Source organism: Nyctereutes procyonoides, unplaced genomic scaffold, assembly GCF_905146905.1.
Source record: "Nyctereutes procyonoides isolate TBG_1078 unplaced genomic scaffold, NYPRO_anot_genome, whole genome shotgun sequence".
NCBI classification, from domain to species: domain Eukaryota; kingdom Metazoa; phylum Chordata; class Mammalia; order Carnivora; family Canidae; genus Nyctereutes; species Nyctereutes procyonoides.
This window is the reverse complement of record NW_026575125.1, coordinates 65855616-65873998: the sequence shown is the minus strand read 5'-3', so window position 1 is coordinate 65873998 and position 18383 is coordinate 65855616. Positions and strand designations below refer to the sequence as shown.

At 37.3% G+C, this 18383-nt stretch overlaps 1 protein-coding gene across 1 annotated transcript in view; it reads right to left on the bottom strand.

Annotated features, from left to right (window-relative positions):
- DACH2 (dachshund family transcription factor 2) overlaps window positions 1-18383 on the bottom strand; it is a 636043-nt gene that overhangs the window by 99177 nt on the left and 518483 nt on the right. The window contains exon 8 of the mRNA XM_055338054.1: window positions 4483-4655. Within this exon, the coding sequence (XP_055194029.1) occupies window positions 4483-4655 (173 nt within the window). The remainder of the gene's footprint in view (window positions 1-4482; window positions 4656-18383) is intronic.

Genomic DNA, 18383 nt, shown 5'->3' with positions numbered 1-18383 from the left:
GGAGGAAAGACGATCCACTGGAAGAAAGACAGTCTCTTCAATAAATGGTGCTGGGAAAATTGGACATCCACATGCAGAAGAATGAAACTGGACCACTCTCTTGCACCATACACAAAGATAAACTCAAAATAGATGAAAGATCTAAATGTGAGACAAGATCCCATCAAAATCCCAGAGGAGAACTCAGGCAACACCCTTTTTGAACTTGGCCACAGTAACCGGAGAAGGACAAACAGTGTATGTTCTCATTCATTTGGGGAATAAGAATAATAGTGAAAGGGAATATAAGGGAAGGGAGAAGAAATGTGTGAGAAATATCAGAAAGGGAGACAGAATATAAAGACTTCTAACTCTGGGAAATGAACTAGGGGTGGTCGAGGGGGAGGAGGGCGGGGGGTGGGGGTGAATGGGTGACGGGCACTGAGGGGTACACTTGACGGGATGAGCACTGGGTGTTATTCTGTATGTTGGTAAATTGAACACCAATAAAAATCAATTTATAAAATTAAAAAAAAAACCCGATCAATTTCAGGCAGGAATAAGCATTAAGCCATGATGTCACTGAAGTTATTTTCAAGAGATATCAATGCATTAAATGTGTTTTTCCTATATGGAACTGAGAAAAATTAAAATTTCTGGGTAGATTCTCTTTTCTTCTTATATAATTACAGCCATATTTTTATATAATAAGGGCATGAGATGATATATGTAAACATACTAATTTCACCAAGACTTTATCTTATCAAATAAAATCATATTTCTGCCAGAAAAAAAAAAACCTCAAATAAGTAGACTTAGAAGAAACATACCTTGGGTCACCTGGGTGGCTCAGTTGATTAAGTGTCTGACACTTATACTCTTATACATGGCTCACATCATGACCTAATTGGTCCTGAGATCAAGCCCTGAGTTGGGTTTTGCACTCAACAGGGAGTCTACTTGAGGATGCTCTCCCTCTGCTTCTCCCCCACTAAATGTTCTCTCTCTCTCTCTCTCTTTCTCATAAATAAATAAATAAATAAATAAATAAATAAATAAATAAATAATGAATGAATGAATAAATAACTCTTTAAAGAAAAAAAAGGGACATACCTTAACATAATAAAGGCCATGTATGAAAACTCACAGATATTATCATCCTCAGTGGGTAAACCTGAGAGACTTTCCTCCAGAGTCAGGAGCAAGACTAGAATGTCCATTCTCACCACTGTTATTTAACACATTACTGGAAGTCCTAGTCACAGCAATTGGGAAATAAAAATAAATAAAAGGCACCTAAATTGGCAGGGAAGACATAAAACTGTCACTATTTGCAGATGACATGATACTATATATAAAAAGTCCAAAGCACTCCACCAAAAACTGCTAGAAGTGATAAATTCAGTAAAGTCACAGGATGCAAAATCAATGTACAGAAATCTGTTGCATTTCTATACAGCAAAAATGAATCAGCAGAAAGAGAAATTAAGGAATAAATCCCAATTACAATTGCACCAAAATCCATAAGATACCTAGAAATAAACCTACCCAAAGGGATGAAAGACTTGTACTCTAAAAGCAATAAAACATTAATGAAAATGTCACAAAGAAATGGAAAAATATTCCATGCTAATGGATTAGAACAAATATTGTTAAAATGTCTGTGCTACCCAAAGCAATCTACGCATTTAATGAAATCCCTCTCAACATACCAACAGTAATTTTCACAGAGCTATAACAAACAATCCTAAAATTTGTATGGAACCCCAACAGATCCTGAATAGCCAAAGCAATCTTGAAAAAGAAAAGCAAAGGTGAAGGCATCACAATTCCAGATTCCAGACATCAAGTTATATTACAAAGTTGAAGTGATCAAGACAGTATGGTACTGTTTTAAAAACAGATAAATAGATCAAAGGAACAGAGGATAAATTCCAAAAATGAACCTACGATCATATCTACCACTAATCATTGACAAAGAGGGAAAGAATATGCAATGGGGAAAAGGCAGTCTCTTGAACATATGGTATTGGGAAAACTGGACAGGAACTTGTGAAAGAATGAAGCTAGACTACTTTCTTACACCAAACATAAAAGTAAACTCAAAAAGGAATAAAAACCTAAATATTAGACATGAAACCTTTAAAACTCTAGAGGCAAACACAAGAAATAACTTCTTTGATATAGACTATAGCAACTTCTTTATAAATATGTCTCCTGAGGCAGGATAAACAAAAGCAAAAATAAACTATTGGAACTACATCAGAATAAAAAGCCTCTACACAATGAAGGAAACTATGAACAAAACTAAAGGAAAACTAAGGAATTAGAAAATATATATACAAATGACTTATCTGATAAACAATTAGTATCCAAAATGTATAAAGAACTTATAAACTTGATACCCCAAAAAGAATAATACAGTTAAATATGGACAGAAGACATCAATGAATATTTTTCCAAAGAAGACATACAGATGGCTAACAGACACATGAAAAAATGCTCAACATCACTCACCATCAGGGAAATGCAAATAAAAACTACAATGAGATGTCTCCTCACACCTGTCAGAATGGCTAAAATCAGCAACACAAGAAACAACAGGTGTTGGCAAGGATGTGAAGAAAGGGCAACCCTCTTGCACTGTTGGTGGGAATGCAAACTAGTGCAGCCACTCTGGAAAACAGTATGCAGGTTCCTCAAAAAGTTAAAAATACAACCATCTTACAACTCAGCAAGTGCACTGCTAGGTATTTACCCAAGGAATACAAAAATACTAATTCAAAGGGATATATGCACCCCAGTTTTTATAGTAGCTTTATCTACAATAGCTAAATTATGAAAACAGCCTGTGTCCATGAACCGATGAATGGACAAAGTGATATAAATTATATATTATAATATATAATATTAATAATATATTATAATAATATTAACGATATATCAATATGTATTATATAAATTATATATATAATATACATATTAGTAATCACCCAGTTTCAAAATCATGGGAAACTTATTTCATCTTTTAAATATGTTCATGGATGATTTTTTTTCTCAAAGATAACTCTGTTTCCTGGTTTAGCCTCTAATCAAATATTCAGACAACAAAGTTATGATTAGCTAGGATAGACTGATTTATTGAGGGCCACAATCTTTGGAGGTAGCTTATTTATACTTAGCTGTGGAAATATATTTGGAGCTTAATAAAATTTATCAATTTTTCTTGTCCTTTCCTCAAATTTTTTTCATTATTTAAAAAATCCCCAAAACTGGAAGCTAATTTAAAATGAAACAAAATTGTCCAGGATCTCACATTTCTTCTCCCTTTCTTTCACAATTCCCTATATACATTTATTATAATCTTATCAAAATTGCCAAAGTCCAGTTCAAATCCAACAACTGTAATGCTTTTCGTGATCCTTTCCTCCTCTTTTTGCCAAGCGAGGTATAATAACTCTCTCCTCTAAATTTCTATAATATTTGGTGATGCTGTATGCCATTCATCACAGTTGTCTTGTTAGTGCAAGCTAAATCGGCACTTGTTGTTTGTATCACATTTTGTTTGTGAGTACTGGAAGTCAAGAACTATGTATTCTTTACCTATATCTCATATCATTCAATACAACATGTATACATCAAGGGTATAATATTTGTTGAATAAATAAAGAAACAAAGGAACCAGTCAATGGGTTGCTCTTATTAACTACTCTTTTGATTCTATATACCCTTTTATTATCTCCTTGCCAAAAGAAAAAAAAATTAAAAAAACAAGTTCCCATGACACTTAGAGAGAAGGCAGAAAGGCCCTATGCCAGACTAATAGAAGACATCAGGACAGGTTACAAAATATTATTTATGTTTCATTACTCAGTGGTCATGAAATTTTGAAAAAAAAATAGTATAATGATGATAATGATAGTGCTATAATTTATCATAAAAATTGCTTAATGTTTCAAGTTTTTAGCCTACATTTTACTCACATTATCTCTGGACAGCCAATGAATAAGTGGGATAGATTATTACTATAACATTTAGTTTACAGTTGAGGAAACAGGTTCATGCAGTTTTAATGTTATATCCAAGGTTATTGAGCTAAAGTGACAGGATTGGAATTGAAACTTCGGTCTTTCTAACTATAAGTCCTGTATGGTATATATTACCCCAGAAATAAACCCCTGCAGTGTTTATTTCACCCTACAAATGGTAATGATTTTTTGTACATTATTCTACTCTGCCATTGCTTAGCGATGCCTCCCACAACTGTACTCATGATTGCAAGACATGAAACTAGAATTAAAAGTGAGATCTGTGGTCATGGAATAAAAACAAACAAACAAAACACCTTAGCAGGCCTATTCAGAAATAAAATCAATACTATATGATAAACAACTGAGTCAATGAGCTGTGTGTTTATACTGAAGATTCAGTGGTATTGCTATTATTTTCTCAACACTTACATATAATTAAAACCTGTGTCCTCCTCCAAATCATGATCCTTACCTTTATAACAGAGGCCCCAGCTCTGGAGAGTGGACTGTGAATCTGGGCTGCAGCAGCCATGTTGGCAATAGTATTGAGATGGTTCATCTGATTCATTGCCATGGCAACTGATGCAGGAGGTAAGCTGACTGGAAGTAGGGGATGAGGCATCATCATAAATGGCAGATCCAGTCCTAAAAGATACAGTGCATGTTAAATTACTACATTTGGAAAAGGAAAATCACATCAAAATTGATGCTATGAAATAGTAAGAAAAGTATCTGAATTCATTCTTGTTGGCTTTTCTTTTAAATCAAGTTTTATTATATCCTAGTATCTCTTTAGGCAATTAATGGTACCTAGGATTGAATATTGCTTTATATTTTTAAAATTGTTCTTATATCCATAAACTTTTATCTACCCATTCCTTGCTCTTGCTTTCACTCTAAAAGTATTTATAAGATGCATTTTTTACTCATAAAAACAAATAAAAATCTTTAAGCAAAACTACATTTTGTTAATTAAGAATTAATTTTATTTTTAATAATTATAATATATTGATGTGTTAGTAGCTTATAACTTAATACCTTCTTTAAAAATATAATAGTGGTGCTGGTAAGACAGGATGTATATTCTCTAGGCTTCAGAATTATTAAAGTAAATAAGACTTGGAATATGTTCTTTTTAAAATGATTTTATTTATTTGTTTATTTGTTTATTTATTTATTTAAGAGAGAGAGCATGCAACTAAGGAGAGAAGCAGGAGAGAGAATCTGAAGCAAATTCCACGTTGAGCATGAAGCCTGATGTGGGGTTCAATCTCACGTTATTGAGATCATTACCTACGCTGAAACCAGGAGTCTGACTCTTAACCAACTAAGCCACCCAGGTACCCCTTGGAATATGTCCTGCCCTTTTAGTTATAATCTCTAAAATGAATGGCTCTAATTTAAAACTTTATCAATAATGAGTAACTCCCCTATCAAAATATTCAACCTATTTTTAATTTGGTGACAAATACCAGCATCATTGAGTAGTATCTAGAATTCTGTTTGCTTTCTTATGCAAGATAAAATAGTTTTCACATGCTTTCCTTTTTTCCTTATTTACATATTCCATATATTTAAATATACAATGTACAAACACATTTTGAATTTAAGAAAGTATAAAAAATAGCCACCATAAGTTTGTTGTTTGTTTGCTTGTTTATTTATTATTAATGGATGGAAGACTTAAATGAGAGACAGAAATCCATCAAAATCCTAGAGAACAAATTCTTACTAGATATGTCTCCAAATCAAGGGAAACAAAGGCAAAAATGAACTACTGGGAATTCATCAAGATAGAAAGTTTCTGTACTGCAAGGAAACAATTGACAAACCAAAAGACAATTGACAGAATGTGAGAGGATACTTGCAAATGATATATCAGATAAAGGGCTAATATATCCAAAGTCTATAAAGAATTTATCAAACTGAACACCCAAAGAATAAATAATCCATTCAAGAAATGGCAGAAAACATCTAACAGACATTTCTCCAGAGAAAACATACAAATGGCCAATAGACACATGAAAAAAATGCTCAACATCACTCGGAATCAAGGAAATACAAATCAAAACCACAATGATATACTACCTCACACCTGTGAGGTGGCTAAAATTAGCAAGTCAGGAAACGACAGATTTTGGTGAAGATGTGGAGAAAGGGGAACCCTCGTACATTGCTGGTGGGAATGCAAGATGGTCCAGTCACTCTGGAAAACAGTATGGAGGTTCCCTAAGAGTTGAAAATCGAGCTACCCTACAACCCAGCAATTGCACTACTGGATATTTAAACCAGTATTATCCATGTTACACTTGTGGTATCTGCAGATATGTCATCATGGAAAAGCTAACAAATTAAAATAGTTGTCTACTTACCCCTGATGAGGTTGGGATTTGTGAGGATACATCTTTGAGCAGAGGCTAGTGAGGGTTTGTCTAACATTATGGATATTAACATCACTATGATAAGTAAACCATAGTACTTTACAATGTATCTTAAACTGTTGCCTCAACAATAATCTTGTCTTAATTTGGGCAGAAGCCCAGAAACTATTTTATCTTTCATAAAAAAAATAGAATTCTAGATACTACTCAATGATGTTGGTATTTGTTAATAATTTTTAACAGATATTCTGAAACATCCTTGTCTATAATTTTTCCTACATTGTTATAGATTATAGAAATCTACAATGGATAGTGTTTATGTTGATATCACACACAATTATTCACTATTAATAATATCTTTTATCCTCTTTGCCATCTTCTTATTTTTTCCTTGCTTCAAAGATCACAATAGCTATTGAACAACAACAAAGCAATAGGAAGTATATTCAGAGTCCCACTAAATCTCATTTCTCAAAACAATAGTAACAGTAACACAAACTCTCAAAACACATACGGTTAGGACAAAAAGCAGGTTTAAACATAATGCCGTTAATTGATTTAACATCTGTCTCCTGACCTCAACACTGATAGTTGAACTAAAGCCATTAACAGCAACAAAAAAAGTTGTGCAATACAATCAAACATACTTAACAGGTCCCATGCAACACTAAAGTAATCATCTCAATTGAAGAAACTCCTATATAAAGAACACAACATTCGCCAATATTTGTGATAAATTCAGCCATAAAATGTATTAATAGAATTACACAAGGATTTAAAAAGGTTAGAAACTTAAATTCTGCATGGAAACCAAGAAAGGGAACATACTCTGTACTTCCTATGACTGCTAATTCCCACAGAATTTTAATAAAATATTTTAAACTTCCCCCTATCAATTTACTTATGGCTTACTATATCTAAATACTTATAAGGAACAATCTGCCAAATCCAACTTTTCAGTTTTAAAATTTCCTCCTGTATTAATTCATTAAAGAAGCCTCAATATAGTGTAAACACTGAATTTAAAAATGGCCTCTGCATCCCCTTTTAAAATACACATTTTTCAGTTAGCCTTCCAGAATTACTTTGATGTATATGCATTTTTATACTATACTCATCATATGACTTTGCTATAATAAGATGTTACATAACACATATTAAATTAATCACTGTTTATCTTTTCCCAAAAGCTTTACTTTATACTCAACATAATAGTAATCATGAATGATATAAATAGGTTTCTATACAAGGTTCTCATTTACCCAAGATAATTATAGATCTCAATTCTTTGTGTACTCAGTTTTAGTAGAAAATTGATCAAACTGGAAATGAAAAGTAGCCATCAGTGCCTCCTTTAATCACACAATACTTAAATAAGCCTTTGGTCAATTTACATTTCCCTTAACAGTGTAATAATCTGTCCTCAGTCTCCAAAGATTTTCGCATCATTCAGATACCATCTGGCCATATCAAGTCATATGCCTACTTAAAGTCCAATTGGTGTGCAAACTAAATACAGACTACAGAGTTTAACAGCCTATTGATAGTTTTAAAATACAATTCATCAAACATTTCAAAAGACCATGAATTACTTAAAAGTTACACTTTCAGATCATGACCTGAAATAACTGTCAGTTGACTATAATACCCTAGACTCTAAGCTAATATTTACATCACTGGCTAGTTTAACAGTGATCTCACCTCACATGAGCTGCACATGCAAAGCATATACAAAAACTGAATTATGAAAGTCAACATTTACCCAAAGTTGAAAACATTAAATTAAGAGCCATCAAAAGTACACCACACTCTAACAATCTGGCTCTTTTAGTAACATGCCAGAAATACATAGACTTTTAATAGTATGGTAATTAAATTATTTTTTAAAATCACCAAAATAGTCATCTCTTTCCTGTTAACCTCAAGGTCATCATGCTAGCTACTATAAGCATATTTCTAAAGCATCCTGGTATTCCAGTGACTCCTATAAATTTTATGTAAATGAATAGCACCACTTCTTCCTAGCTACTAAGGCTATAAACTTCAGTAATACTCTAATACTCCTTCTAAAATCCCACACTCCTTAATTTCCAAGTCATGTTGACCTCTGTAATATCTTGCCATTTCTACAGTCAAGTACTAATCCTATCATAACAATTTGGTACCCTGTTTTCCTGGTTGGTTCTCCTATGCCATTTCACTTGCCTTTCCACTCCAATTTTAAGACTTTAGTGGCTACTTAATATCTCCAAAATAAAATATAAGCTCTTTGGTTCCATGTGAAGTTACTTTTCTAGCTTCACTATCTCAGAATATTCTTCTATGTATGCTCTACTTTAGCCTCACTAGACTAATTGTAGCACTCTACAATTTGAATTCACCCTAGCCTTACTCTTACTCATGCCCCTATCTGGAAACTACCTCTTTAACCCTATTTATTTAGGTGTGGTAAAATTTCTTCCTTTTTAAATCAATAGACTTCCTTTTTAGAAAAGTTTTAGCTATATGCCAAAAATCAGCAGAAATTACTGAGAAATTCCATATATCCCCTCTCCACCAGCAGTTTCTCTGCTTATTAACATCTTGTATTAGTATGGTACATTTGCTATGACTAATGAATCAATATTGATGCATTCTTTTTTTTAAGATTTTATTTATTTATTAATGAGAGACACACAGAAAGAGGCAAAGACATAGGCAGAAGGAGAAGCAGGCCTCCCACAAGGAGCCCAGTGCGGGACTCGATCCCAGACCCTGGGATCACACCCTGAGTTTAAGGCAGATGCTCAACCACTGAACCACCCAGGCACCCAATATTGATACATTCTTGCTAATTACAGTCCATAGTTTGTAATTGAGTTCATTCTTTGTATTGCACGTCCTATGGCTTTTCACAAATGCATAATATCATGTATCATGTTTTCAGTATCATACAGACAGGTTCCACTGCCCTAAAATCTCTTGCATTCCACAGATTCATCCCTTAATTATTACCTTGGGTTTTTTCCCCCTTTGTTTTTACTTCTTTATAGATATATCTAATCCTCAATGCCATATAGGTGGAGTCATAAACTATTTTTTCAGACTAGCTTTGTTTCACTTAGAAACATTTATAGTTCTTCCAAGACTGTTTTTTGAAAAAAACTTTTCTTTTCAAGTGCAGTTAATCAATGTTACATTAGTTTCAGGTGTGCAAGATAGTGATTTCACAAGTTTATACATTATGTTATGCTCACCACAAGTATTGCTACCATCTGTCACCATACGACACTATTACAATATAATTGACTACATTCCTTATGATGTACCTTTTATTCCTATGATTTTTCATTCGATAACTAGAAGGCTGTATCTCCAAGCCCTGTCACCCATTTTGTCCATCGCCCCACAGCAACCATCAGCTTATTCTCTACTAACTAACAAGAATGATTCTGTTTTTCATTTGTTTATTTCTATTTTTTAAGATTCTCCAAATGAGTAAAATCATATGGTATTTATATTTTTCTGATTAGGTCACATAGCATAATACCCTTAGGTCCCTCCCTGCTTTGCAAATATCAAGATCACATCCTTTTTTATCACTGAATAAGATGACTGAATATATATATATTATACATATATATAATATATATATGTGGTGGTGAATTTATATAATAGGGGTGAATATATCTTTTGACTTAATGCTTTCATTTTTGGGGCAAATATCCAATAGTGGAATTATTAGATATTACATAAATATTTTAATTTTTTTATTTTTTATTTTTTTTAATTTTTTTTCCAATTTATTTATTTATGATAGTCACAGAGAGAGAGAGAGAGGCAGAGACACAGGCAGAGGGAGAAGCAGGCTCCATGCACCAGGAGCCCGATATGGGATTCGATCCCGGGTCTCCAGGATCGCGCCCTGGGCCAAAGGCAGGCGCCAAACCGCTGCGCCACTCAGGGATCCCTTTAATTTTTTTAAATAAATTAATTTTTATTGGTGTTCAATTTACCTACATACAGAATAACACCCAGTGCTCATCCCGTCAAGTGTCCCCCAGTGCCCGTCACCTATTCACCCCCACCCCCCGCCCTCCTCCCCTTCCACCACCCCTAGTTCATTTCCCAGAGTTAGGAGTCTTTATGTTCTGTCTTCCTTTCTGATATTTCCAACACATTTCTTCTCCCTTCCCTTATATTCCCTTTCACTATTATTCATATTCCGCAAATGAATGAGAAAATACACTGTTTGTCCTTCCGATTGACTTACTTCACTCAGCATAATACCCTCCAGTTCCATCCACCTTGAAGCAAATGGTGGGTATTTGTCATTTCTAATGGCTGAGTAATATTCCATTGTATACATAAACCACATCTTCTTTATCCATTCGTCTTTCGATGGACACCGAGGCTCCTTCCACAGTTTGGCTACTGTGGACATGGCTGCTAGAAACATTGGGGTGCAGGTGTCCCAGCGTTTCATTGCATCTGAATCTTTGGGGTAAATCCCCAACAGTGCAATTGCTGGGTGGTAAGGGCAGGTCTATTTTTAACTCTTTGAGGAACCTCCACACAGTTTTCCAGAGTGGCTGCACCAGTTTACATTCCCACCAACAGTGTAAGAGGGTTCCCTTTTCTCTGCATCCTCTCCAACATTTGTGTTTTCCTGCCTTGTTAATGTTCCCATTCTCACTGCTGTGAGGTGGTATCTCATTGTGCTTTTGATTTGTATTTCTCTGATGGCAAGTGATGCAGAGCATTTTCTCATGTGCATGTTGGCCATGTATATGTCTTCCTCTGTGAGATTTCTCTTCATGTCCTTTGCCCATTTCATGATTGGATTGTTTGTTTCTTTGGTGTTGAGTTTAAGAAGTTCTTTATAGATTTTGGAAACTAGCCCTTTATCTGATATGTTATTTGCAAATATCTTCTCCCATTCTGTAGGTTGTCTTTGAGTTTTGTTGACTGTAACCTTTGCTGTGCAAAAGCTTCTTATCTTGATGAAGTCCCAATAGTTCATTTTTGCTTTTGTTTCTTTTGCCTTCAGGATGTATCTTGCAAGAAGTTACTGTGGCCAAGTTCAAAAAGGGTGTTGCCTGTGTTCTCCTCTAGGATTTTGATGGAATCTTGTCTCACATTTAGATCTTTCATCCATTTTGAGTTTATCTTTGTGTATGGTGCAAGAGAGTGGTCTAGTTTCATTCTTCTGCATGTGGATGACCAATTTTCCCAGCACCATTTATTGAAGAGGCTGTCATTCTTCCAGTGGATAGTCTTTCCTGCTTTGTCGAATATTAGTTGACTATAAAGTTGAGGGTCCAATTCTGAGTTCTCTATTCTGTTCCATTGATCTATGTGTCTGTTTTTGTGCCAGTACCACACTGTCTTGATGACCACAGCTTTGTAGTACAACCTGAAATCTGGCGTTGTGATGCCACCAGCTATGGTTTTCTTTTTAAAAATTCCCCTGGCTATTCGGGGTCTTTTCTGATTCCACACAAATCTTAAAATAATTTGTTCTAACTCTCTGAAGAAAGTCCATGGTATTTGATAGGGATTGCATTAAACGTGTAAATTGCCCTGGGTAACATTGACATTTTCACAATATTAATTCTGCCAATCCATGAGCATGGAATATTTTTCCATCTCTTTGTGTCTTCCTCAATTTCTTTCAGAAGTGTTCTATAGTTTTTAGGGTATAGATCCTTTACCTCTTTGGTTAGGTTTATTCCTAGGTATCTTATGCTTTTGGGTGCAATTGTAAATGGGATTGAGTCATTAATTTCTCTTTCTTCAGTCTCATTGTTAGTGTATAGAAATGCCATTGATTTCTGGGCATTGATTTTGTATCCTGCCACGCTACCAAATTGCTGTATGAGTTCTAGCAATCTTGGGGTGGAGGCTTTTGGGTTTTCTATGTAGAGTATCATGTCATCGGCGAAGAGGGAGAGTTTGACTTCTTCTTTGCCAATTTGAATGCCTTTAATGTCTTTTTGTTGTCTGATTGTTGAGGCTAGGACTTCCAATACTATGTTGAATAGCAGTGGTGAGAGTGGACATCCCTGTCTTGTTCCTGATCTTAGGGGAAAGGCTCCCAGTGCTTCCCCATTGAGAATGATATTTGCTGTGGGCTTTTCGTAGATGGCTTTTAAGATGTCGAGGAAAGTTCCCTCTATCCCTACACTCTGAAGAGTTTTGATCAGGAATGGATGCTGTATTTTGTCAAATGCTTTCTCTGCATCTAATGAGAGGATCCTATGGTTCTTGGTTTTTCTCTTGCTGATATGATGAATCACATTGATTGTTTTACGAGTGTTGAACCAGCCTTGTGTCCGGGAATAAATCCTACTTGGTCATGGTGAATAATTTTCTTAATGTGTTGTTGGATCCTATTGGCTAGTATCTTGTTGAGAATTTCTGCATCCATGTTCATCAGGGATATTGGTCTGTAATTTTCCTTTTTGGTGGGGTCTTTGTCTGGTTTTGGAATTAAGGTGATGCTGGCCTCATAGAGTGAATTTGGAAGACTCATCTCTTCTATCTTTCCAAACAGCTTTAGTAGAATAGGTATGATTTCTTCTTTAAACGTTTGATAGAATTCCCCTGGGAAGCCATCTGGCCCTGGACTCTTGTGTCTTGGGAGGTTTTCGATGACTGCTTCAATTTCCTCCCTGGTTATTGGCCTGTTTAGGTTTTCTATTTCTTCCTGTTCAAGTTTTGGTAGTTTGTGGCTTTCCAGGAATGCGTCCATTTCTTCTAGATTGCCTAATTTATTGGTGTAGAGCTGTTCATAATATGCTTTTAAAATCGTTTGTATTTCCTTGGTGTTGGTAGTGATCTCTCCTTTCTCATTCATGATTTTATTAATTTGAGTCTTCTCTCTCTTCTTTTTAATAAGGTTGGCTAATGGTTTATCTATCTTATTAATTCTTTCAAAGAACCAACTCCTGGTTCTATTGATCTGTTCCACAGTTCTTCTGGACTCAATTTCATTGAGTTCTGCTCGAATTTTAATTAACTCTCTTCTTCTGCTGGGTGTCGGGTCCATTTGCTGTTTTTTCTCTAGCTCCTTTATGTGTAAGGTTAACTTTTGTATTTGAGTTCTTTCCAGTTTTTGAATGGATGCTTGTATTGCGATGTATTTCCCCTCAGGATTGCTTTTGCTGCATCCCAAAGATTTTGAATGGTTGTATCTTCATTCTCATTAGTTTCCATGAATCTTTTTAATTCTTCCTTAATTTCCTGGTTGAGCCTTTCATCTTTTAGCAGGATGGTCCTTAACCTCCACGTGTTTGATATCCTTCCAAACTTCTTGTTGTGATTGAGTTCTAATTTCAAGGCGTTATGGTCTGAGAATATGCAGGGGACGATCCCAATCTTTTGGTATCGGTTCAGACCCGATTTGTGACCAGTATGTGGTCTATTCTGGAGAAAGTTCCATGTGCACTTGAGAAGATTGTGTATTCAGTTGAGTTTGGATGTAAAGTTCTGTAGATATCTGTGAAATCTATCTGGTCCAGTGTATCATTTAAAGCTCTTGTTTCTTTGGAGATGTTGTCCTTAGAAGACCTATCGAGGGTAGAAAGAGCTAGATTGAAATCACCAAGTATAAGTGTATTATTATCTAAGTATTTCTTCACTTTGGTTAATAATTCGATCAAGTATTTGGCAGCTCCCACATTCGGGGCATATATATTGAGGATTGTTCAGTCCTCTTGTTGTATACATCCTTTAAGTATGAGATAGTGTCCCTCTTCATCTCTCACTGTAGTCTTCGGGGTAAATTTTAGTTTATCTGATATAAGAATGGCTACCCCTGCTTTCTTTTGAGGACCATTTGAATGGTAAATGGTTCTCCAACCTTTTATTTTCAGGTTGTAGGTGTCCTTCTGTCTAAAATGAGTCTCTTGTAGACAGCAAATAGATGGGTCCTGCTTTTTCATCCAGTCTGACACCCTGCTCCTTTTGATGGGGTCATTAAGCCCGTTCACGTTCAGAGTTACTATTTACAGAGATGAGTTTAGTGTCATCATGATCTCTATTTAGTCCTTGTTTTTGTGGATTGTTCCACTGAACTTCTTCTTAAAGGGGAATTTTAAGAGTCCCCCTTAAAATTTCTTGCAGAGCTGGCTTGGAGGTCACATATTCTTTCAGTTCCTGCCTGTATTGGGAGCTCTTTATCTCTCCTTCCATTCTGAATGAGAGCCTTGCTGGATAAAGTATTCTTGGTTGCATGTTCTTCTCATTTAGGACTCTGAATATATCCTGCCAGCCCTTTCTGGCCTGCCAGGTCTCTGTGGAGAAGTCTGCTGTTACCCTAATATTCCTCCCCATGAAAGTCAGGGACTTCTTGTCTCTTGCTGCTTTAAGGATCTTCTCTTTATCTTTGGAATTTGCAAGCTTCACTATTAGATGTCGAGGTGTTGAACGGTTTTTATTGATTTTAGGGGGGGAATCTCTCTATTTCCTGGATCTGAATGCCTGTTTCCCTTCCCAGATTAAGAAAGTTTTCAGCTAGGATTTATTCAAATACATATTCTGGCCCTCAGTCCCTTTCGGCGCCCTCGGGAACCCCAATTAAGCGTAGGTTTTTCTTCCTTAGGCTGTCATTTATTTCCCTTAATCTGTCTTCATGGTCTTTTAATTGTCTGTCTCTTTTTTCCTCAGTTTCTCTCTTTGCCATTAACTTGTCTTCTATGTCACTCACTCGTTCTTCCACCTCGTTAACCCTCACCGTTAGGACTTCTAGTTTGGATTGCATCTCATTCAATTGACTTTTAATTTCTGCCTGATTGGATCTAAATTCTGCAGTCATGAAGACTCGTGAGTCCTTTATACTTTTTTTAGAGCCACCAGTAGCTGTAGAATAGTGCTTCTGAATTGGCTTTCTGACATTGAATTGTAATCCAGATTTTGTAACTCTGTGGGAGAGAGGGCTGTTTCTGATTCTTTCTTTTGAGGTGAGGTTTTCCTTCTAGTCATTTTGCTCAGTGCAGAGTGACCAAAAACAAGTTGTATTGGGAAAAGGAGAAAAAGAGAGAGAGAGAAGGAAAGAAAAGAGAAAAAGAAAAAAGAAAAAGAGGAAAAAAAGAGAAGAAAAAGAGAAAGAGAAAGAAGAAAGGTGAAAAAAGGAGGGCTCGGGGATGCAATCAGAAATCTAAAAGAAAAAAAAGAAGAAAAAACAAAACAAAAAACAAAAAACACGGGGGAGTATCTTCTGATTCTGTATACTTTAAGTCCCTTGACTTCCCCTGGAACTGGTCCGTCTAGCTGGTCTTCTGGGGGAGGGGCCTGTTGTGCTGATTTTCAGGTGTTAGCACTTGGGGGAGCTGCTCTGCCCCCTGCCTGGTGCAGGGCTCAGTGGGGGTTGTTTACCCCGTGAGGCCCCAGGAGGAACAGTCACAGTGGCTATGGCAGCTCTGGAAACCTGGATTCAGCTCCCACAGTAACTATGGGGCTCTCCGTCTGCAGGGCCTGGAGGCTCCGGAGCGGAGCCGCTGATGTGCTCAGCTCGGGGCAGGAGCGTCCTTGCTGTCCTGGGCCCTCCCGGCCTCTGCCTGTTCCCGGGGGGAGGCTGGATCCTGGGCTGTGTCCCGGCGCCCAGTGCTCCAGGGCCTGCGCTGTTGGATTCGCGCTGCCGGCTGCGCAGCCACCTCCGCGGAGCCTCGGTCCAAGCCCCTCAGAGCTGTTCCCGGCTGCGCAGCCTCCTCCGCACAGAGCCGCGCCCGAGCCCCTCCGAGCTGCTCCCGGGACTATGTGTGCACGCTGCAGCCCTTAGGGAGCTCGGCGCACTCTCCTGCGCGCGCTGCAGGTGTGTTAGTGTTCCAGGGAGCCCGAGGGGATCCCCGCCCTCCTGGGTCCTGCTCTAACTCCCTGCGGGCACCTTTCCGCCCGGGAAGGTTGGTGCAGCTCCTGCTCCTCCGGGACGGGGCTCTCCTGTCCTGGGGACACTCGCCCGGGCCTCAGCCCGGCTCCTCGCGGGGCCCCTCCCCCTCGGAGGCCTTTTGTTTCTTTATTTCTTTTTCCCCGTCTTCCTACCTTGATAGAAGCGCGAACTCTTCTCACTGTAGCATTCCAGCCTGTCTCTCTTTAAATCTCAGGCCGAATTTGTAGATTTTCAGGATGATTTGAAGGTTATCTAGGTAATTTGGTGGGAACAGGTGATTTGGGGACCCTACTCTTCCGCCTTCTTGCCCCTCCTCCCTTTACTCTCAGTTTTGTTGATGTGGTGTATGATGTTGATTGGCTTGTGAGTATTGAAACATACTTGCATCCCCACAATAAATCCTATTTGATCTTGCTGAATAATCCTTTAATAAATTGTTAAATGTGGCTTGCTAGTATTTTGTTGATTCTTTTGGCATCAATGTTCATTAGGGATATCACCCTGTAGTTTTTCTTTCTTTCTTTCTTTTAATGGTGCCTGCCTGGTTTTGATAACAGGGTGATGCTGGCCTTGTATAATGTATTGAAAAAATGCCTTCCTCTTCTATTTTTTGGAATAGTTTAAGGACAGTATGTATTAACTTCTCTTTAAATGTTTGGTTGAGGGCACCTGGTGGCTCAGTAGTTGAGCATCTGCTTTTGGCTCAGGTCGTGATCCTGAGGTCCTGGGATCAAGTCCTGTATCAGGCTCCCTGAAGGGAGCCTGCTTCTCACTCTGCCTATGTCTCTGTCTCTGTAATGAATAAATAAACAAAATCTTTTAAAAAATGTTTGGCAGAGTTCACCTCTAAAGCCATCTGGTCCAGGATTTTTTGGAGGGGAGAGTGGAGTGTTTTCATTACTGATTTAGTTTCACTACTTGTTATTAGTCTGTTTAGATTTTCTATTTCTTCATGGTTCAGTTTTGAAAGATTGTATGCTTCTAGGAATTTATACATTTCTTCTAGGTTGTCCATTTCATTGGTATATAATTTTTCATAATATTCTCTTATTATCCTTTGTGGTTTTGTTTCCATGTATCTTTTAATTTCTTCTTTGATTACTTTGCTGACACATTACTTGTTTAATATGTTTAACATTCATATGTTTGCATTTTTTCAAATTTTTTTCTTGTGATTGATTTCTAATTTTTATTATTGTGATAAGATGTGTGATAATATTTCAGTCTTTTTAAATCTATTGAGTCTTGTTTTGCAGCATAACATATAATCTGTTCTAAAGAATGTTCCATGTGTACCTGAAAAGAATGTGTATTGTGTTGTTTGGAGATGGAATGTGGTATGTATTTGTTGTATCCATCTGGTCTAATGTATCATTCAAAGACACTGTTTCCTTACTGATTGTCTTCCTTGATGTTAAGGTCTTGTCTCATTGCTGTATTAACATCAAAATCTTTTTTTTCCTTATGTGTTAGGTGTCCCAGGGTGCATGCACAGATAATTAAAATTGTTATATCTTCTTACTGGAATGATCCCTATATTATTATGTAATGCCCATCTTTATATGATGTTTAATATCTGCATATTTTGTATATTCCAGCTATCTCTTGTTATTAGTTTCTAACTTAATTTACAACTAAGAGCATATTTTGTATGATTTCTATTATTGTAATCACTAGATAACCTTCAAATCATCCTGAAAATCTACGAATTCGGCCTGAGATTTAAAGAGAGACCAGCTGGAATGCTACAGTGAGGAGAGTTCACGCTTCTATCAAGGTAGGAAGACGGGGAAAAAGAAATAAAGACACAAAAGGCCTCCGAGGGGGAGGGGCCCCGCGAGGAGCCGGGCTGAGGCCGGGGCGAGTGTCCCCAGGACAGGAGAGCCCCGTCCCGGAGAAGCAGGAGCTGCACCAACCTTCCCGGGCGGAAAGGGGCTTGCAGGGAGTTGGAGCAGGACCCAGGAGGGCGGGGATGCCCTCGGGCTCCCGGGGACACTAACAGACACCTGCGCCCCGGGAGAGTGCGCCGAGCACCCTAAGGGCTGCAGCGCACACCGCGGGGCCCGGAGCAGCTCGGAGGGGCTTGGGCGGCGGCTCCGCGGAGGGGGCTGCGGGGCGGGAGCG